The sequence below is a fragment of the Zalophus californianus genome, chromosome 1, assembly GCF_009762305.2.
Source record: "Zalophus californianus isolate mZalCal1 chromosome 1, mZalCal1.pri.v2, whole genome shotgun sequence".
Lineage (NCBI taxonomy): Eukaryota > Metazoa > Chordata > Mammalia > Carnivora > Otariidae > Zalophus > Zalophus californianus.
In genome coordinates this window covers 8301595-8322200 of record NC_045595.1, presented here as the reverse complement: position 1 = coordinate 8322200, position 20606 = coordinate 8301595, and the positions used below count along the sequence as shown (strand labels likewise).

At 57.1% G+C, this 20606-nt stretch overlaps 1 protein-coding gene across 7 annotated transcripts in view; it reads left to right on the top strand.

Moving 5' to 3' along the window:
* Positions 1-20324, top strand: part of DOCK6 (dedicator of cytokinesis 6) — a 41956-nt gene extending 21632 nt beyond the window's left edge. The window contains exons 22-50 of one of the 7 annotated variants that reach the window (XM_027587631.2): positions 187-350; positions 881-985; positions 3064-3156; positions 3401-3496; positions 4202-4342; positions 6668-6781; positions 6890-7060; positions 7412-7551; positions 7647-7816; positions 10087-10247; positions 10398-10580; positions 10896-11022; positions 11349-11433; positions 11555-11651; positions 11787-11921; positions 12240-12392; positions 12580-12738; positions 12876-12976; positions 13502-13694; positions 13785-13928; positions 15837-15968; positions 16061-16075; positions 17375-17500; positions 17601-17690; positions 18013-18249; positions 18640-18783; positions 18866-18972; positions 19213-19374; positions 19773-20324. In XM_027587631.2, coding sequence (XP_027443432.1) covers positions 187-350; positions 881-985; positions 3064-3156; positions 3401-3496; positions 4202-4342; positions 6668-6781; positions 6890-7060; positions 7412-7551; positions 7647-7816; positions 10087-10247; positions 10398-10580; positions 10896-11022; positions 11349-11433; positions 11555-11651; positions 11787-11921; positions 12240-12392; positions 12580-12738; positions 12876-12976; positions 13502-13694; positions 13785-13928; positions 15837-15968; positions 16061-16075; positions 17375-17500; positions 17601-17690; positions 18013-18249; positions 18640-18783; positions 18866-18972; positions 19213-19374; positions 19773-19815 — 3788 coding nt within the window. In that variant the 3' untranslated portion in view covers positions 19816-20324. Of the gene's footprint in view, positions 1-186; positions 351-880; positions 986-3063; positions 3157-3400; positions 3497-4201; positions 4343-6667; positions 6782-6889; positions 7061-7411; positions 7552-7646; positions 7817-8352; positions 8835-10086; positions 10288-10397; positions 10581-10895; positions 11023-11348; positions 11434-11554; positions 11652-11786; positions 11922-12239; positions 12393-12579; positions 12739-12875; positions 12977-13501; positions 13695-13784; positions 13929-15836; positions 15969-16060; positions 16076-17374; positions 17501-17600; positions 17691-18012; positions 18250-18639; positions 18784-18865; positions 18973-19212; positions 19375-19772 lie in introns of those variants that run through there. The other 6 variants (XM_027587632.2, XM_027587635.2, XM_027587634.2 and 3 more) reach the window with 6 other exon arrangements.
* The last annotated feature ends 282 nt before the right edge of the window (positions 20325-20606 follow it).

The window sequence follows — 20606 nt, the reverse complement described above, 5'->3', positions numbered from 1 at the left end:
CACTGACCACGTGCCAGGCACTGTTCTTGGGCTTTGTCCGTCTCCCCCAAATCACTATGAGGTGGCAGCCACTAGCATGCCCATTTTATAGGCGAGAAGACTGAGGCTCAGAGACAGAAAGTGACTTTACCCAGGCCAGCCGGCCGGGAAGGGGCAGGGGGCTGACCATCTTGCCGCCATCCCCAGGGGCCCCTCCAGTGGCGGTGCAGCCTGCCACACTGGCCCGTGGCCCTGGCCGCCCCACCAGCCTCTACCTGGCCCGCTCTAAGAGCATCAGCAGCAGCAACCCTGACCTGGCCGTGGCCCCGGGCTCTGTGGACGACGAGGTCTCCCGCATCCTGGCCAGCAAGGTAGGGCGCGCGTGGGTGCTGGGGTCTCTAGCCTCAGCGGCCACGGCTGCCAGGTGAGCGGGTGAAGGATTAGGATTGACAGAGGACGGGAAGCGCCAGGCAGCAGCATGGACAGAAGCTTGACTCTGGGCAGTGGGGCTGGTCTGCGGCTGTCACAGCTTGGGAGCTGCGACTCAGACTTTGCCCTGGGCTCCGCACTCCACGGCCGACCCAAGGATGGGTGTCTGGAGGTTGGCCTGGTTGAAAAAAGCAGTGTGTACATAGCGGAGAAGGTGCGTATAGGCACATATACCAGATGCATATACTCACAGACCCCATGCATGTGTGTGCACGGGACACTCCATGCACGGCCGCCCACAGGGAGCATATGCGCGTGGGCCCCAAGCACGTACATGCACGTGCATTGGCCAGGGTTGCGTGTGGGTGCCCAGGGTGCGCGTATGGCCCCGGGCAGTGCTCACGCTTGGTGTTCCGTGCCGTTCTCCCTGCCTTCTGCCCATGGATTCTATCACTTCCCCGTGTGTCTCTAGGGTATCGACCGCTCACACTCTTGGGTGAATTCTGCTTATGCTCCAGGAGGCAGCAAGGCTGTGCTGCGACGGGCACCCCCTTATTGCGGGGCCGACCCCAGACAGGTGCCCTCCCTACCTGCCCCTGCACGCGTGTGACCCCATCTCGGCATGAGCTCCTCCCACCTTCCTGGCTGTGGCCCACTAACCTAGGGGGGCTGCCTGAAGGAGGCAGCAGACCCCTCCTGCCTTTGTTCAGGGGCTATGGAGTCAGTGTTTTAGGCATCACGGTCATCTTAACCAGCCTTTTGCTGCCTTACAGACTCCAGCCTCAGGCAGAGACAGGAGGGAGAGGGTGGCATGCAAATAGCATGCAAATGATATGCAAATCCAGCCACTATAACCTCACTGCCTCGCATGGCCTGTTTCTCTCCCTTTAATCCACTCTGTTCAGGAGCCTCTCAACTGTCCCCTTGACATAGCAATCTGAATGATGCCAAAGGGCCGAGACTGACCCTCTGGGCTCTCCCTCACCTCCTGTTTCAAGCAGACAGACCTCTGTGGGCAGCTCCCTTTACTCTGTCCCTTCCCAGGGATCTGGTGTGGGGAGAGGCTTTGCCTTCAGACAGACCTGGGTCCGAGTTCTCGAGTTCTTGCTCTGCTGTGGGCTCGCCCTGTGCCCTAGGCTCTGAATTTTCAGATGTGGTCAAGATTCAAAGTAAAGTGTTTATTAGCACAGTGGTGCCGAACCTGGGAACACGTTAGGGCATCACAGGCAGGATTTTATTGGGATAGATCTCAGTCCAGCCCGGGCCTCTGAGCTGCCAGGTCGTCTGGGAGATAAGCACCGATCATACAAACACACGAGTATGAAAGTGCAGGGTGTGAAAATGCCTGAAAAGAAATGAACAGGAATGAGGCCACCAGCCTCCTCTGGGTGGTCTCGGGGGGGCCTCTCCAGGGAGATGACATTTCTGTTGGGACCTGAAGGGTGAGACAGAGCCAGCCAGGAAAGGGTGGCTGGTCCAGATGGAGGGAAAGGCACATGCAAAGGTTGGGACCGAGCTCAGAGCCCCCGAGGCACTGAAAGGAAGCCACTGGGGTGGTTTCCTCGCACACTTGGCCCCAGACCTTGTTCTAGCTCTGTGCCCACCACCCGGGGAAGCCTGCACTGAAGACAGGCCAGGGGACTATTAGCAGCAAGGGACCTTTTAGACTGTCTTCTCCTGAGATTGCTGGAAAGCTGGGTTCATGGGCCCTGCCGGCCCCCCAGCATCTTTAAGAGGGCCTCCCCCAATGCCCTCATTCTCTGAGGTGTCAGCTGGGCCTCGAAGAGCCCCTAGGAGGGGACGAGGTGGTGAGAGGGTGGGCATTGCAGGCAGGAGGGGACCCTGAGGCCGGCCTTTGCCGTGGGTGGCCCATCTGGCGTGTGTTGAGGAGCCAGGGCCCTGCTGGGGTTGTGGAAACTGGGGGTCCCTCGAGTGCTGGGGCCCGGGCAGGTTCCAGGGGTCAGAGCAGCTCCATCTTCGGGCCTCCTCTCCTTGCCAGTGGCCTCACCTCCCGACCAGCAAAGAGGAGGGGAGAAGTGGAGCGTGGGGCCCCATCCCCATTTCACAGATGGGGAGCACTGAGGCAGGCAAGGCTGGAACAGGGCCAGGCCTGGAACCCGGGGCTCTCGGCTGCTCCTGCTGCATCTCATCGGCACCTCCACCCACCTCTGTCCTATCTCTTTCCCTCTTCTTTCGTTACCCTCGCTTGGACCCCATGTCTGTTCTCCGCTCCCCTGTCTACGCTCCCTCCTCCACCTCATTGCCCTTCTCTTCCATCCACCCTGGCCTCACGGACTCTCTCCAGCTCTCTGACTCCACCCTCCCTCCTCACCGTGTCCACCCGCACCCCCATCCCTCTGCCATCTTTGTCCGGCCCTGTCCACCCTCGCCAACAGGCTCCTGTCCCCATTCGCATCTCTTCTGTTCCCCCTGCTGGGCACCCCCTTCTCTCTTTGTTATGCTTCTCATCCCCTTCATCACCCCGCCCCACCTTTATCCTTATTATCTCCGCCAAAATCATCCATTCCCTCCTGGCCTGTCCACAGGGACACCTCTGTGCCCTATCCATGCCAACCAGCTCCTCCCCGTCCATGCCGCCGGCATCCTCACTAACCCCCCTCGCCACCCCATCCTCTTCACCCCATCCCATCATAGGCCATCGACCGCAGCTCTAGCCGAACTTCTTCCTACCTCGAGGGCTCCTCCTTGGCCCCACCAGCCACCCAGCCGAGACCCACTGTGCAGAAGGTAGTGGGAGGCAGGGGGTGGGTGACTCCATGTTGGCCCCGGAGCTCCTGTCTCCCCCGAAGCCCAGCAGGGTCTGGAGGGCCCAGGGAAAGGGCGTGCTGACTCCTTCCGCTCCCCCTCCTGCATGGTCTCCAGCTGCACTAACCCCAAGCCATCCCCGCTGCATCCAAGCCCCGTTATGCCCCCCAGAGGAGGGCACGGGGTGGGCTCCTCGGCTCTCTGTGACCCTTGCCCCCACCCCCAGCTGCTGCACGAGGAGCTGGCTCTGCAGTGGGTGGTCAGCGGCAGTGGCGTGCGAGAGGCTGTCCTGCAGCACGCCTGGTTCTTCTTCCAGCTCATGGTGAGACACCCTCCTCCCCACCTGAGAGCAAGAGACGCCCTGGGGAGGTCCTCTCCTCGGGAGAGAAGCCCCTGAGATTGCACCTGAGACCCCTGAGAAATGATCCCAAGAAACCCTCCATGTCAAGAGATAAGAGACACTGAAGGGGATCTCTCCCTGAAACTTACCTGAAACCCTCTCCACAGAGAGATGGCCCCCCTACCTTCCCTAGGAGATTGTAGAGACCACTGAGAGTCCCCCTAACCAGCGTGGAGACCCCTCCCTCTCAAGAGATATCGCCAGAGAGAGAGGGAATCCCTGTGATCAGACTCAAGACCTCTGCGCCAGACTCTTCAAGTGGTGCCTTGAAACACCACTGCTAGATACAACCCCCTTCCCCGATCTGGTGGGCCATCAAACCCCACCCAGGACTCCCTCAAATCCCACTCCTTGTCATACCCACATACTTAGCCCCAGGAGACCTACTCCAGCCCTTCCCAGGCTCTCTCAGCCTCCCCACCCCTGCACCCTGCCTAGAACCCACTCAGGCTCCTCTCACTGCCGGCTCAAGCCCTGTGTTAAGAGTCAGGGCTCAGTCCCTACCCAGGACCCCTTATGCCCACATCTAGCCCCCGTGCCTTGCTACTAAAGCACCGCTCACCGCCCCTCAGGCCCTGCCCCCTGTTCAGTTCCTCAAGCCCCGCTCCACTCTCACCCCACCCCCAGGTGAAAAGCATGGCGCTGCACCTGCTTCTGGGCCAACGGTTGGACGCGCCCCGCAAGCTTCGCTTCCCTGGGCGTTTCCTGGACGACATCGCGGCCCTTGTGGGCTCTGTGGGCCTGGAAGTCATCACCCGGGTATACAAGGTGTGTGGGAACAGGCCTCAATGGGAGGGGTCTGAGAGAGGACATAGAGCCAGCCGGGCAGGGGCACCATGAACCCCCTTGCCAGATCAGTCGGTTTACTCAGCATCTGTTTCTTGAGCACTGACTGTGTGCACAGTGGCTGTGCCGGATGGTAGACACAGCAGTGAACACAACAGGCCCAAATCCATGTTTTCATGGAACTGACTTTTTGAGGAGACTTGAAGGGGGCGGGGGAGAGCACTCTATGCCATGGCTGGGGGAAGGGCCTTCCAGGCAGTGGGAACAGCAAGTGCAAAGGCCCTGAGGTAGGACCATGCCTGGGTTATTAGAGGAGCAGTTAGGAGGTAAGTGTGGCTGGAGTGGAGTATGCAAAAGTGGGAATGGGAGTTGATGAGGATGGGGAGGTGGACAGAGCAGATCCATTAGCGCTTAGCACAGTGCCGAACACAGTAAGTGCTCAGTAAATGGACATTGATGTTCTGAGGCCTTATCCATTGATTGTCCAGGTCCTGGATCACTAATTCCAGTGTTCACAGGAGCTAGGCAGGCAATAATAATAATGAGAGTAGTAATAATATTGAGCATTTTTTGAGTACTTACTGTGTATCTTAAACATGGTTGATGGATCATATCATTAAATTCTCCCAACCACCCCCATGAAGTTGTCTCCATTTTACTGGTGGGGAAACTGAGGCAGAGAAGGACCAGGTAACAATGTGATACCACACAACTGAGAAGGGGCAGAATGGGGATTTGAACCCAAGCTACCAGCTCCAGAGCCCACAGCCTCACCACCTGGGAAGAGTGGGGCTTAGGGTGGACTCGGGGGCATGTACCCATTGGCTATGGCCAGAATGCCTAATTTTTCAGGAGAAATGGGAGTTCTGGATTTGATAGGAACTTTCCAGATTTTTTGAAATGCCGGCCCAACCCAAGTCAGCCCTTGTGCAATCTCCCATGACCTCCGGGCTGGGCTCAAAGTTCTCGACCTTGTTCCACTGGAGCCTCCCCAAGGGCTGATATTCCCAGGGGCTGAGCCGGATTGTGAGGAAACCACACTCAGAATGGGCTGAAGGGAGGAACAACGCCCCCAAGAAGCAGCACAGCTGCCTAGTGAGGCATCAGTGATGGGCCACGGTGGTTTCATTGCTTCACTTGACATTTATCGAGCACTGACTACCAGGCTCAGTGTACAAGGAAGACCCAGTCTCTGCTCCCCTCTGGACTCAGAGCTAAGGCATGTTTTATATCTTGTTTCTTTGGGTCGCAGGGAACTGAGGGCCACTGAGGCTAACCACTCTGTGGCTTATGGTAGCATGAGAGCAGAACAAGCATCAGCTAGGCCTCGGAAGCCATAGCAGCCTTCTTGCTGTTCCTCACGGTTGCCAGGCACATCTTGCCCCGGGGCCTTTGCACTTACTGTTCTCTCTGCTCAGGATGCCTTTCTCATCTTGGCTCTCTCCTATCTTTTGTGTTTCTCTCAAAACAGCACCCCATTCAGTTTTCTTCAAAATACACGGAACTATCCCCAGTCCTTTTATTTATTCTCTGCCTTCCCCCCACGCAAGACTGTGAGTTGGACAAGCTACAGGGACCACGTCTATGCTTTTCACAGGGCGTGGCACATAGTAGATGCTCAGTATAGTCTTGCTAAATGCTGAGAGCATATTAGTTAAGAGAGAGGTTAATTTGCTTGATCATCATTACAAGTGGTTTAAATGTGACCAGAGTTTATTTCTGAGCCTCGGTGGGTTGCAGGGGATTCCACAGTGTGGGACTGGCCATCGTGGTTCACCATGGTGCCCCCCACATGAGGCGTGGCAGGTGGGAACAGGCAGACCTGCCCCTTCCGTATAAGTGACGGCATTAGTTCTTCCCAAGCCCCATTGGCCAAGACGTAGTCACATGGTTATTCTCAGCCACAAGGGAGGCTGGGAAATGTAGTCTTTGCCCAACTCTGAACTGTGAAGAAGGGTTCCAGTACTCTGAGTGGGGAGAGGAATTGGGGCAAGTCAGCAGCCAGTTTCTGCCATCCATGTTGTATTGGTCAAATCTAATGGAAGGAAAGAAAACTGTTCTGAACAGAGTCCTGAGGAGCGTAGACATATAACCGTGGGAAAGAGGAGGCACAGAGGGAAGAGGACAACCGGGAGGGCCAGGTGTATCTGGAGCCCAGAAGCGAGGGTGTGTCAAGAAGCCCCAAGGCTTTGGGGCAATGACGCAGCTCCTGGAGGTCACTGGTGGCCTTGGTGAGAGCCAGGCCCCGTGTGGAGACTGAGGCTCATGGGACATGTGGATACGGGCTGACCGGCCCTGTGCCCCTAGGATGCAGAGCTGGCTGAGCGCCTGAACGCCAGCCTGGCCTTCTTCCTCAGCGATCTGCTGTCCCTGGTGGACCGCGGCTTCATCTTCAGCCTGGTCCGGGCCCACTACAAGCAGGTAGGGGTGGGCACGGTGGGAATGGCACACCTGCAGTGACGTGGCGGGGTGGTGGGCGTGGTGGGCAGAGCCACATGAAGGTCGCCTGCTGACCCCCCTCCCCCACAGGTGGCCACACGGCTGCAGTCGGCCCCCAACCCGGCATTGTTGCTGACCCTACGCATGGACTTCACCCGCATCCTGTGCAGCCACGAGCACTACGTGACCCTCAACCTCCCCTGCTGCCCCCTGTCGCCCCCGGCCTCGCCCTCACCCTCTGTATCCTCCACCACCTCCCAGGTGGGCTGGCCTCACTCCTGGCTCCTCCTCTTGACCTATGACCACTCACCTTCAGCCTCTCTTCTGTGGGACCCTCATTTGGCCATGTCAGAGTGGGCCAAAGCCCAGGTAGTCTGACCCTTCACCTCTGACCCCGCAGTCTTGGAAATTTCTTGGAGTGGGGGACCAGCTGCTTATATCTCACCCCAAATCCTAATTCCCGCCTGGGGTTCCATTTGCTGTTTCTCTGACTTCTGACTTTTGACTCCAGGCCCCGTCACTTCACATATGGGTTAACGCCAGTCTCCCCCCGCCCCGACCCTTGACCCCTGGCCTCACGCCATCCCTGCTTTCTCCTCCTGCCCTCTGCAGAGTTCCACCTTCTCCAGCCAGGCCCCAGATCCCAAGGTAACCAGTATGTTCGAGCTGAGCGGGCCATTCCGACAACAGCACTTCCTGGCTGGGCTCCTGCTGACAGAATTGGCGCTGGCCCTGGAGCCTGAGGCCGAGGGGTGAGCACAGGCCCGCTCTGGTCCCTGGGCTGGCGAAAAGGTCCCGGAGCCACATCCGCTCCATCCCGAGCTCCTCGCTACCTCCCCCACCACAGGGCATCCCTGCTGCACAAGAAGGCTATCAGCGCCGTGCACAGTCTGCTCTGTGGCCACGATGCGGACCCCCGCTACGCTGAGGCTGCTGTGAAGGCCCGTGTGGCCGAGCTGTACCTGCCGCTGCTGTCACTCGCACGGGACACGCTGCCACGCCTGCATGATTTTGCTGGTCAGTGGGCCGGGGGCAGGACGGGGCTACATGATCCAGGGGCTTCACTGATCACATCGACTCAGGTCGGGGAAGGCGGGGAGCAGGGTTAGGAATAAAAGCATGGGCGGTGGAGGTCAGAGGAAGAGGTTCCAGTGTTCTGCTGTGGGGCCCCAGGCAAGCCATTAACCTCTCTGAGCCTAAAGGTTTCTCACCCGTTACATGGGGACAGTGGTCGCATGCACTTTCCTAGGCTTATGTGAAAATATGGGGAGGAGTGTCCTGGGACCCCGTCACCCTCCCAATGGGTGAGGAGGGGCAGGTGGGGAACATTGCAGTGAGGGGATGGTCGGAGCCCCGTGTTCATTCAGTCACTCCTCTTCAACCTTCACTGGCACCTGGGGGACAGGGGACAGTTGGAAGCACAGACTTAGGCTTTCTGGGTGGATCCCCTTTGTCATTTGGGGAAAATTCTCAGTCTTTACCTCTTGCATTTTTTTTTCCTGCCTCATTTTCTCGCTTCCCTCCTTCTGGGACTCCAATTACACGTACGTTAGACCTTTTGATCGCATCTCAGTGCCTGCTGTACTCTGTCCTGTTTCCATTGCGTTTTCAGTTGGGAAACTTTCCATTCACCTGTATTGGAACTCACTGCTTCGGTCTTCTCTGGCTGCGTCCAGTCTTCTGTTAACCCCATCCATGAGTTCCGAATTTCAGATGTTATACTTTGCGGCTATAGAACGTTCGTTTGATTTTGTGCGTGTGTGTTTTTGTAGATCCCAGTTCTCTACTGAAATTTGCCATCATTTTACCCACATTTGTCCATCTTTTCTGCCAATTTACATATTAATGTCCTTGTTCGCTAACTCCAACATTTGGCCATCTGTGTGCCTGCTTCTGTTGTCTGTTTTTCTCCTATCAGTTACATTTTCCTGCCTCTTCCTATGTCTTACAACTCGTTACGGTATTTTGGATGCTGTATGTAAACGAATCATTAGGACTGAGGTAATGTCATCCTTTCCCAGTGACAGTTCCTCTTTCCCTCCCTTTTTTCTTTTTTTAAAGATTTTATTTATTTATTTGACAGAGAGAGACACAGCTAGAAAAGGAACAGGAGCAGGGGGAGTGGGAGAGGGAGAAGCAGGCTTCCCGCTGAGCGGGGAGCCCGATGGAGGGCTCGATCCCGGGACCCTGGGATCATGACCCGAGCCAAAGGCGGACGCTTAACGACTGAGCCGCCCAGGCGCCCCCCTTTCCCTCCCTTATGCAGAGAGGAAAATGGGCTGGTCTCAGTCTGGTCAGGAACTGAGCTAGGTTAAGCTGAGCTAGAGCTTTAGTTAAAGCTCAGTCGACCCTCTGTTTCAAGAATCTTTGGGGTGAGACCAGTTCTGTATTTGTTGGCAGCTCCTGTCTCTGGCGAGACCTTTTTTTTTTTTCCTGGGGGGGGGCTATGGGAGTTACTCTTTTAAGACCATAGAGTTTGGAAGCCAACTCTTTAGGTTAAAATCCTATCTCTAGGGGCACCTGGGTGGCTCAGTCGTTGGGCGTCTGTCTTCAGCTCAGGTCATGATCCCAGGGTCCTGGGATCGAGCCCCACATCGGGCTCCCTGCTCCGCGGGAAGCCTGCTTCTCCCTCTCCCCACTCCCCCTGCTTGTGTTCCCTCTCTCGCTGTGTCTCTCTCTGTCAAATAAATAAATAAAATCTTTAAAAAAAAAAAATCCTCTCTCTACCATTTACCTGCTGTGTGACCCCAGGCAAGTGATGTAATCTCTCTGTGCCTCAGTTTCCTCACCCGTAAAATGGGGATGGGTAAAAGCATTTATCTCATAGGGTTGTTTTGAAGATTACGAGTTAATATTTTCAAAGTGCTTAGAATGGCACCTGGCACATAGGAGATTCTAAGTGCCAACTGATGCTGTAATCATTGTGGCAGCATTTATTACTAATTATTATTATTGTTATTCCTGCCATTGTTCCCATCATCGTCATCATCGTAGTAAACATTTATGGCTCCCATGGGCCAGGCCACATTCTGAGTGTTGAGCATATAGCAGCAGCTCGAGCGGATATAGTTCAGGCTTTTGTCATCGTACAGACAATGGTATGATAAATGTATCTAATCATAAGCACAAAAAGTGAGCTCTGAGAATAGATAACTGGAGACCTCACCCTGGCCTCGGGGAGCGCTATCAGGGAAGGCTTCCCTGAGGAGGCGAACTTTGGGCTAGACTATGAGATAGAGACGGTACTTACCAAGGGCTCATTCTTCTGTCCCCGTCCCTGCCCCCAGAGGGCCCAGGTCAACGGTCAAGACTGGCCTCGATGCTCGACTCAGACACAGAAGGGGAAGGGGACATCGGAGGCACCATCAACCCCTCAGTGGCCATGGCCATCGCTGGTGGCCCCCTAGCCCCTGGCTCCCGGGCCAGCATCTCTCAGGGCCCAGTGGCAGTGAGTATGGCGCTGGTCCCCAGAGACACCATCCAACCTGGTAATAGAAGTTACATAGGATATCCTGATAGGTCAGTTCTCATCACAATATGGAGGAAATGAGAATCAGCTCCATCCCTTCTGAGCACCCTCTCCCCTGTTTGGCCCCAGGCTTCTCGCTCAGGCTGTTCCCTCTCTGCCGAGTCCAGCCGGACCTTACTGGTGTGTGTGCTGTGGGTCCTGAAGAATGCTGAGCCAGCCCTCCTGCAGCGCTGGGCCGCTGACCTTGCCCTCCCTCAGCTGGGTCGCCTCTTGGACTTGCTATACCTTTGCTTGGCTGCCTTTGAGTACAAGGTGTGGGGATGGTGGTGGGGTGGGCCAGGGGACTGAGTGGGTGGACGAAGCAGGGGTGAACTGTCTTCACGCCCAGGTTCCTGTGGGTTTGAGGGTCAAGGGGTGGACTGTTTCTGGGCTGAGCCAAAGAGAAAAGGGAAAATCATCTTCGTGAATAGCATTTGGAAGGTGCCAAGACCTTGCAGTAAAGGGGAGAGCTGTGTCTCCAAGCACACAATCCTGGAGGTCAGAAAAGGCTGAGTGAGTGTGACCAAGCAGCCCGGGTCCCACAGGAAAGGGTAGAGTCAACCCTCAACCTGTTCTCTGTCCTCACAGGGGAAAAAGGCCTTTGAGCGCATCAACAGCCTCACATTTAAGAAGTCACTGGACATGAAGGCCCGTCTGGAGGAAGCCATCCTGGGCACCATTGGAGCACGACAGGAGATGGTCCGGCGGAGTCGTGGTGAGAGGGAGATGGACTGTGTGCATGTCCCCACCGGCTGCTCCCAGCCTTTGTCTGAGGGACCCTAAGAAGGGGGCATCCCTACCTCTGTGTCTGCCTCCCCTTTCCCAGAAGGAAGTGCGCACATCGTCTGTATGCACGCGGGCATCTGTGTTCCCTGTTCTCATGTTGTTTGTGTTTAACTGTGTTCCCTTAGCATGTATACATGTCACCCGGTGTCCTCACGGGTTGTCCCACATGTGTCTCTTAATGCCTGAGCCCTTCTCCTCACGGTCACACGTCCTTATGTTTTTGCACGTCTGCGAACACTCACCTGCGTATGTCAGAGAGGAGCCCGTTTGGGAACCAGGAGAACGTCCGCTGGCGGAAGAGCATCACACACTGGAGACAGGCCTCGGACCGCGTGGACAAGTGGGTGTGGGCAGGAAGTCGGTCACTGGGGTCGGACCAGTTTCCGGAGAACGGGTTGCCCCTAGGGCAGCTAAGGGAGGGGCAGAGAGCTCAGCCCCCAGCCCCCTCCCATCCCCTCCAGGACCAAGGATGAAATGGAACATGAGGCCCTGGTGGACGGGAACCTGGCAACCGAGGCCAGCCTGGTGGTTCTGGACACACTGGAGATCATCGTGCAGGTAGGGCTTGAGCCAGCATCTCTCTGACCTCTGACCCCACCGCCGTGCCTTGTGATCTCTCTTTCCCTGACCCGGGAAGCAGCTCAGTCCCTAACAGCTGGATTTCTGACCCCTTTCTCCCCGACCCCCTGGCAGACAGTGATGCTGTCAGAGGCCCGGGAGAGCATCTTGGGTGCAGTGCTTAAGGTTGTGCTGTATAGTCTGGGCAGCGCCCAGAGTGCCCTCTTCCTGCAGCACGGCCTGGCCACACAGCGAGCCCTGGTGTCCAAGGTAAGCCCCGCTCGACAGGCAGGGCCCTGAGTAATCGTTGTAGCCCACTGAGCACCTACTGTATGCTGCTCAGCCACTTCATGAGACAGACACTCCTGAGCCATAGTTTATAGAGGGAGCTGAGGATCAGAGTGGCAGAGTCACCCCCCCGCCCCAGGGTCACACAGCAAGGGCCTAACCCCGTGTCTGATTCTGAAGCCCACTGTGCTTGGCCAGAGGGGGCAGAATACAGACGCCCCTGCTGCAGTCCCCATCAGGGGCCTTCTGTGGCACCACGGGGAGGGGCTGACCAGTGTCTGTGTTGCGCTGGGGGGGCAGTTCCCAGAGCTGCTGTTCGAGGAAGACACGGAGCTGTGCGCGGACCTTTGCTTGAGGCTGTTGCGACACTGTGGCAGCCGCCTCAGCACCGTCCGCACGCACGCCAGCGCCTCGCTCTACCTCCTCATGCGCCAGAATTTCGAGATTGGCAACGTAAGTGGGAGCGGCGGGCAGAGGCCATGGTCCACAGGAGGCTCGCGGGGAGGGGAGGTGGCCGGGGGCGGGGGTGTGTTGGTGCAGTAGATGGAGGGTGGGAGGGGAGAGGTCGGCAGGTCGAGCGGGCCCTGGGGGTGAGGGTCCCAGGCTCACAGGTGTTCTCTTCCTTCCCGGCTCCTCGTAGAACTTTGCCCGCGTGAAGATGCAAGTGACCATGTCCCTCTCATCCCTGGTGGGGACAACGCAGAGCTTCAGCGAAGAGCACCTGAGACGGTCGCTCAAGACCATCCTCACCTATGCCGAGGAGGACGTGGGGCTGCGGGACAGCACCTTCGCCGAGCAGGTGACACCGCCGGGCCGCCCTGCCATGCCTTCCTCAGCCTACATCTTTGCTCTGCCTGCTTCACTCCCACCCCCGCCACTAAGGCTCTCGGTCACGTCTCGATGCCCTCATGGTCCCCGGCCGCTTCCCCGCTCCAGGTCCAGGACCTGATGTTCAACCTGCACATGATCCTGACGGACACGGTGAAGATGAAGGAGCATCAGGAGGACCCGGAGATGCTCATTGATCTCATGTACAGGTGACGAGGGCCAGGTGGGCCCTTCAGCTGTTCTCACCCACAGACAGGTGGCGGCGGGGTGGGTGGGGAGGGTGACAGGTGAGCAGGCAGGAGAGGGCACAAGGGGAGGGCAGGTAAATGAACGGTACCAAGGGTGCCAGGTGAACATAATTGGAGGACGACAGAGGAGAATAAGGTCAAGTGAGGGGGACAGGTGAGGTGCTAACCTGTGACAGGTCTGGGAACAAAGCGATTTAGAGAAGAGGTGAGGGGTGTTTGGGAAGAAGTAGGGGACTGGGAGGCAGGGGACAGGTGATGGAGCTAGGGAAGGCGCGGGGGCCTGTGGGAGGTCGGGGCCTGGTGCACGGGGACGTGGGGCCAGGAGCAAGGGGAACAGGGGCGTGGCTTAACATTCCAGCTTTGGGGCCCGGCTGGTGAGCGCCGCTGATGGGTGGGGTAGCAAGCAAAGGGGTGGACCAGCGAGGGGCGGCCAGTGGGGGCTAGGCGAGTCCCCATCCTCCTCACCAGCGCCCACCCGTATGCCAGGATTGCCCGCGGCTACCAGGGCTCCCCCGACCTGCGGCTGACGTGGTTGCAGAACATGGCCGGGAAGCACGCGGAACTGGGCAACCACGCGGAGGCCGCCCAGTGCATGGTGCACGCCGCTGCTCTGGTGGCCGAGTACCTCGCCCTGCTGGAGGACAGCCGCTACCTGCCTGTGGGCTGTGTTTCCTTCCAGGTGAGCCGGTGGGGGCAGTGGCGGGCCCGATGGGGCAGGGCGTGGCACCCGTGGGCCAGGGCCAAGGCCTGATGCCACCTCCCACCCCAGAACATCTCATCCAACGTGCTGGAGGAGTCTGCCATCTCCGATGACATCCTGTCCCCCGACGAGGAGGGCTTCTGTTCCGGGAAGCACTTCACGGAGCTGGGGCTGGTGGGGCTGCTGGAGCAGGCGGCTGCCTACTTCACCATGGTGAGGCCTGCGGCTGGCCGCAGAACGCAGGGCTCGGGCCAGGGTGGCGTCCTCAGGGCTACTGACGGGCCCAGTACCTGCTCTTGGAGGCTCCCAGTGAAGCTGCTGCCCGATCCCTTTCTGGGCAGGGGATTGACTGAGGACAACGGGGACCTTCACAAGCTCGGGTTACCTGCCTCTCTCCCTGTAAAACCCTTAACACGTGGCCTGGACGTAATTAGCCTTCCATACACTCAGCCGCTATTAAATTTTTTTCTATTAGAGAAAATTTCGAGCACGCATAAAAGGTTGCACCCCCCACCCCACACCCAGCACTCAAATCCAGCAACCACCAGTCTTCACGCTCTTGTTTCAACTCCTCATTGCCTCTAGGTTTTTGTTTTGGTTTTTTGATGGCGTTTGTTTTTTTTATTTTTGTTTTTGGGTTTTTTTGGTTTTTGGGGTTTTTTTGTATATACATAAAAAGACAAGATCTTAATTTTCACAATTTTTTTTGTACATAAAAAAGACAAGATCTTAATTTTCACAGATTGATTGATGAAACCCAACATGACCGTTCAGCTGGAGTTTTTTTTTTTCAAAGCTTGCCTACTCAGTGTGGTCTGAGGACCAGCAGCATGGGCATCACCTGCGGGCTTGTTATAAATGCAGAGTCCTGTGCCCCCCAACCCTACATTTTAACAAGATCTCAGAGATTCCTGTGTGCTGGGAGTCAGAGAAGTTCCAGCTTCAAACAAACCCTACTCATCACACTGTCACCTGCACAAGTACCTCCCTGTGCAGCCTTGCTAGTGAAATCCTTTTATGCAGCTCTTTATACCAGTCTGTGCTTCGATGTCCCTGACGATCTCGAAACAATTTTCTTTCTGCAGTTGGTTGGTTTGACTCAGGATCCATGTAAGACCCACAGTGGCTCTGGCTGACAAGTCTCTTAAGGCTCTCTCAATCAAAGAAAGAAAACAGGAACAGAAGACAGGGCATAAGTTCCCCACTTTGTACAATAAGGGTTTTTAATGTTTTCCTTGATAGGTCGAGGCTCAGGCGTTGTATTGTCCACTGTTGTAAAAAGGTTTTCTCTTCCAGTTTGCTTGTTTGTGTGAAAGCAGTTGGGTTTTCCCCTGCATTTCACCTGTTGGAGACCTGAAAGAAACCCCTTGTTCCAAGGGGTTTTCTGGCCCGCTTAGGGCTGGTTGCATCCCTGTGGTGTTGCTTTACCTGTTCCTCAGTCCCCTGTGTTTATGGGAACTGATGATTAGATCTGGAGCCCTGCTCAGATTCAGGGTCAGGTTTTCCAGCGAGAATTCTTTTCTGTGTTGCCAGCCCCCTAGTGGGGTTTTCATTATTGTCATTGTGTTAAAGGCTCAGAAACAAAAGCCTTGGGAATAAATTGGACGGTAGACACAGACCTCTCACAGTTGGTCAGCAAACATCCCAGGCTGCCTGCTGTGCTGGCGCTGGCTGTGGGTGAGGGGCACTTAAGAGCGGCCATTATCACATGCCAAGAGGTAGCTGGGTGTGGAAGTCTTGGGCACCAGGCCAAAAGGGCTGGTGTTCAGGTCCTGGCCCTGGGGAGCCATGTCTCCGAGTTTTAGTTTTCTGAGAAATGAAGAAAAAGAAAGACAAAAAACAAAAAAACCTCCTCCCACAAATGAAGGAACGTGGGTAAAGTATAGATGTACGCAGCACCTGGTCCGTAGTAAGCATGGTAGAGACCATGGAGGGGTCTGTGGGGGCTGAGTGGAAAGACTGGTGTTCCATCTGGGGCAGGGTGGTCAGAGTGGGCTTCCTGGAGGAGGTGATGAAAGATGGAGCCCTAGAGGATGGGTAGTTGCACAGAGGGTGGGCTGTTCCAAGCAGGAGAGAAAACTAGGGGGGGTGCTGGGAATCCTGATGTGCCTTCACCCCCAGGGCGGGCTCTACGAGGCAGTGAACGAGGTCTACAAGACCCTCATCCCCATCCTGGAAGCCCACCGAGACTACAAGAAGCTGGCTGCCGTGCATGGCAAACTGCAGGAGGCCTTCACCAAGATCATGCACCAGGTGGGCCCAGGATGCCCTCCCAGACCCTGCCTTTGGCCCCACCTCCCACCTCACCACAGCTCAGCTGACCCTGTTCCTTCTCTCCCCCACAGAGCTCTGGCTGGGAGGTGAGTCAGCCCAGTGGCCACCTACCTCTGGGGCCCCCGTGATGGCTGGTCAGCAGTGGTCTGGGACCACCAGGGGGTGCTGGAGGAACAGGGCTGCCTGGCCACAGGGGCTGGTGTTCAGTGGGCAATGACGCACCCTCCACTTCTTCCCCCATTCCCTCAGGTCCCCCTCCCTGCCCCAGATCCCAAGGGCAGCCTGTGACTCACCCAGCTGGGAGCTCTCCAGAGACACCCCTCCCTCGGGCAGGGCCGGCTTGGTCACTGCCTGTGAGGGGGGGCTCTGACTCCCTCCTTGTCTGTCTTTGTGTTCCTTTTTGTCTCAAATTATGGTCTCTTTCCCTGTCTCTTTCTCTCTCCCTGTCTTGGGCACACTCTTTCTGTCTCTCACTGTCTCCTCCGGCTTCTCCCAGGATCTCTGCTCCTCACTGCCATCTCGTGCTCCCCCTCTCCCGCCTCTCCCCGACTTGGGTCTATTTTTAGGCATCTCCTAGTTTGGGGAGGATTTTCTGGCCAAAGAAGGCAGGAACCCAGAGCCAAGATGGGAGGGCTGGGTGGGGGCCGGGTAGGACGGGCAGGTCCCCTCCTTCCCCGGAGAGAAGGAGGGGGAAGAGAGAGATCTCTGGTCTCTGCCCGAAGAATGGTACTCATGGGGCAGTATAACCAGGATCCTGGGGGTTGGGGGCTCTTACCTCTGACCTCTCCCATGACTTTGTGTCTCCCTCCCCTACCAATACCCTTGTGCCTGCCCCATTCTGCCTGGATCGGCCTTGGTGAGTGAACATGGAGCTACCCTTTTCCCTTCTGGTGGAGGGTAGTATACCTGTTGGGGGTGGGGGGTGCCCTGGAACAAGGAAGCCAGAGCCTCTGTCCCAGAGGGCTATGCATTTCCTCAGCCACTTACGCATTTATTGAGCACCTGCTGTATACCCAGCCCCGTAGGCATTGAGGACACAGCTGTAAGCAATAGAGCCCTAGTCCTAATTTCATATTGAGATCCAGACTCTGAAGAACTGCACGGGATGAGAGGGATAATCAGAAAGCAGCGGCTTGTGTTGAACGAAAACAAAGATTTGGGGGAGGCAGGAGACAAAGGCTGGGGAGAAAGAGTGAGGGTGTGGGCAGCTGGCCATCGTCTGGGTCTCAGGGTCCCCCCAGCTGTGCCTATGACCTAATGTTCTTGGGGTCTCCCTGGCCCTGCCCACCTCTTCTGCACTTGGGGGCTCAGGACCACGCATCCCTGGGTCAAGGGAGCCTCCAGGGGGGCGTCCCGGGCCACAGCTCCCCTTCTCACAGATGCAGCGTGTGTTCGGGACATACTTCCGTGTGGGCTTCTATGGTGCCCGCTTTGGTGACCTGGACGAGCAGGAGTTTGTGTATAAGGAGCCGTCCATCACGAAGCTGGCCGAGATCTCACACCGGCTGGAGGCACGTCCCAGCGGTAGGGGGTAGATGGGCACTGGGCTGTGCTGGGGCAGAGCGGGGGCCGCTGCTCCTCCATGGCCCCGAGTCAGCCCCATGTCCCCAGGAGTTCTACACGGAGAGGTTTGGGGAGGACGTGGTCGAGATTGTCAAAGATTCGAACCCCGTGGACAAGACCAAGCTTGACCCACAGAAGGTGAGGGCTCCTGACCATCCCAGGGGACCCCCAAATCCTATCTTCAGGGAGACTCAAAAGTACTATTGCCTGGGGACCCTCAAATCCTATTTCTCTGGCAAACTTCAGAGCTTATCTCTCTTGGGGACCCCCAAATCCTTCTCTTTGGGAGATTCTCAAACTCGAGACTTTGGGAGATGTGAGAACCCCAGATTTAAAGCTCCCAGACCCAAGGAAGTCCAGATCCCCTTTCTCCAGGGATGGGGCCCTGCAGGGAGGCTGGCAAGCCCCAAGTGTGTGTACTGGGGCTGTGGGAGCCTCATACCTGAGCCCCGCGTCCCAGGCCTACATCCAGATTACTTACGTGGAACCGCACTTCGACACCTATGAGCTCAAGGACCGGGTGACCTACTTCGACCGCAACTACGGGCTGCGCACCTTCCTGTTCTGCACGCCCTTCACACCTGACGGACGTGCCCACGGGGAGCTGCCGGAACAGCACAAGCGCAAGACTCTGCTCAGCACAGATCACGCCTTCCCCTACATCAAGACGCGAATCCGTGTGTGCCACCGGGAGGAGGTGGGCAGAGGCCCCGGGCCCAGGGAGGGGAGAGGCCGAGACCCAAGATCAAGGGAGGCCCGGGTACCCCAGACCCAGGCTGGTGAGAGGACCCCAAACTCCAACCCCTAGACACCAATCTTCAGACTGAAACCTCTACTCCCCGACCTAGCCAACCGGCGGCTAGATCATAATCAGACCAAAGTCCCCAGAGCCAGACAGGAGGCTGAGACCAGACCCCCCCCCCCCACCGCCGCCAGACCCAGGCAGGCAGACGTCCCCACACCCTGTTCATGACACAGCCTCTTGGAACCCCACTCCACCCCCAGTAGGGGTCCAGGCTGCTCTGGTCCGGCTTGGGTCAGGACATCTTCAGGCCCCAGTCAGTGCCTGCCAACCCTCCCCCAACAGACAGTGCTGACACCAGTGGAGGTGGCCATTGAGGACATGCAGAAGAAGACAAGGGAGCTGGCTTTCGCCACCGAGCAGGACCCGCCCGATGCCAAGATGCTGCAGATGGTGCTGCAGGGCTCTGTGGGGCCCACTGTGAACCAGGTACAGTCAGTGGGGCAGGCAGGCTGCCTGAGGCACCCCAGAGGCCATGCGGACACCCTCATGAGCCCCTCTCACCCTGCAGGGTCCCCTGGAGGTGGCCCAGGTATTTTTGGCAGAGATCCCAGAAGACCCCAAACTCTTCAGGCACCATAACAAGCTGCGGCTGTGTTTCAAGGACTTCTGCAAGAAGTAGGCCTGACCCCTCCAAGCCCCGCTTATGGGCTCTTTGCCTTCCTGACTTCATACAGTCTCTCTGTATCCGGGATGTCCATTATGGAGCTCCCGCCTCTCTGGTTCTCATTAAGTCTCCTCTACCTAGCAGACTTGCATTATAGCTCCTGACCCCACCCCCCATGGACTGCCCCCCACCTCCAGTCTTGCCTTCTCCTGACTGCCAGCCCTGAGCCTCTCCTGCCTTCTGTCTCCCAGGTGTGAGGATGCCCTGCGGAAGAACAAGGCCCTGATAGGACCAGACCAGAAGGAGTACCACCGTGAGCTAGAGCGCAACTACGGCCGCCTACGGGAGGCTCTGCAGCCGCTGCTCACCCAGCGCCTGCCCCAACTGCTGGCGCCAACCACAGTGGGCCTCAGGTGCCTGACCCCGGCCCCCCATCCATCGAGAGGGCAGAGGCGGGCACAGATGGGTACTGTCCTGTATGTGCGTGTCAGCACGCATGCTCACGACGTGGCACAAACATGCAACTAGGGGGACATGCGTGCTGGGCAGGCTCCTGGCAGCCACTTCGGATCCTGGCGAGGTCATTTCCCAGACATGTGATTTCACGTTCCTGAGCCGCGATTTCCGCATCTGTAAAATGGGCACAATTCTTAGCTTTGGTGGGAGATTCCAAGAGAGATTCTGTGAACTCGTGGCCAGATCAGAATGGATGGGAAAGGAGCAGAGTCCCTAATTAGAAGAGGAGGGGGTGGAGGGAGGCTGATGAGCACTATGGAGTTGGCCATGTTGACCCACCTCATCCTTCCCCCAGGAACTCCTTAAACAGAGCAAGTTTCCGGAAGGCCGACCTCTGAGCCCCGCATGGCCTGAAGCCACACCCAGAAGAACCATCACCCTGGCCTCAACTGTCTGTGCCTTCCCAGGATTCTCCCCCACACTGGCACACTGGGCTGTGGGGTGATCATATTCACGTGGGGCTGGGCCCTCTGTTCCTCTGTTCCCATCTGTGTGCACTGATGTTTCTTACCTTTTCTAATTTAAAGTGGTTTTCATGAGCAGCCTGTTTGATGTGGATCCTGGGAGTTGGGTCATGAGCGCACCCACACACCCTGATCTTTGACAGACTCTGAGAACCCACTGGGTGCCGGGAACACAGCAGTGACAACCGATGCAAATTCCTAACCTGGTGGGGCTGACATTCTAGTAGAGGAGGCAACACACAAATAATGTCACGTGCCCATGGGAAATAATAGTAACATTAATTAAACTCTTGGCAGAGGACTCAGCACTGCGCTAAATGGCTCCTAAAAAGACACCACCCCATTTATGGGGCCTTTGTGACCTCCATTAGGCCCCTGCCTCCTAGTTAGTGAATTTTCTCAATGCCATTATCAGGTAGGAAGCATTCTTAACCCTGTTTTACAGGTGGGGAAAATGAGGCACCAGGCAGTTAGAGGCTTGGTGGGGATTGGAGCCCAGGTCCGGTTTAGCCATTGCCTGCGCAGCCTCGCACTGACCCAGCCCCACTCCCCACCCCGCGGCAGTCACGCCACCCCGTACCAGGCCTGTGCTGGGCCGCTTCCAGCCCTCGGCCGGGGGGGGGGGGGGGGGGGGGAGTGGGGGGGGAAATGGGGGAAGGGTGACC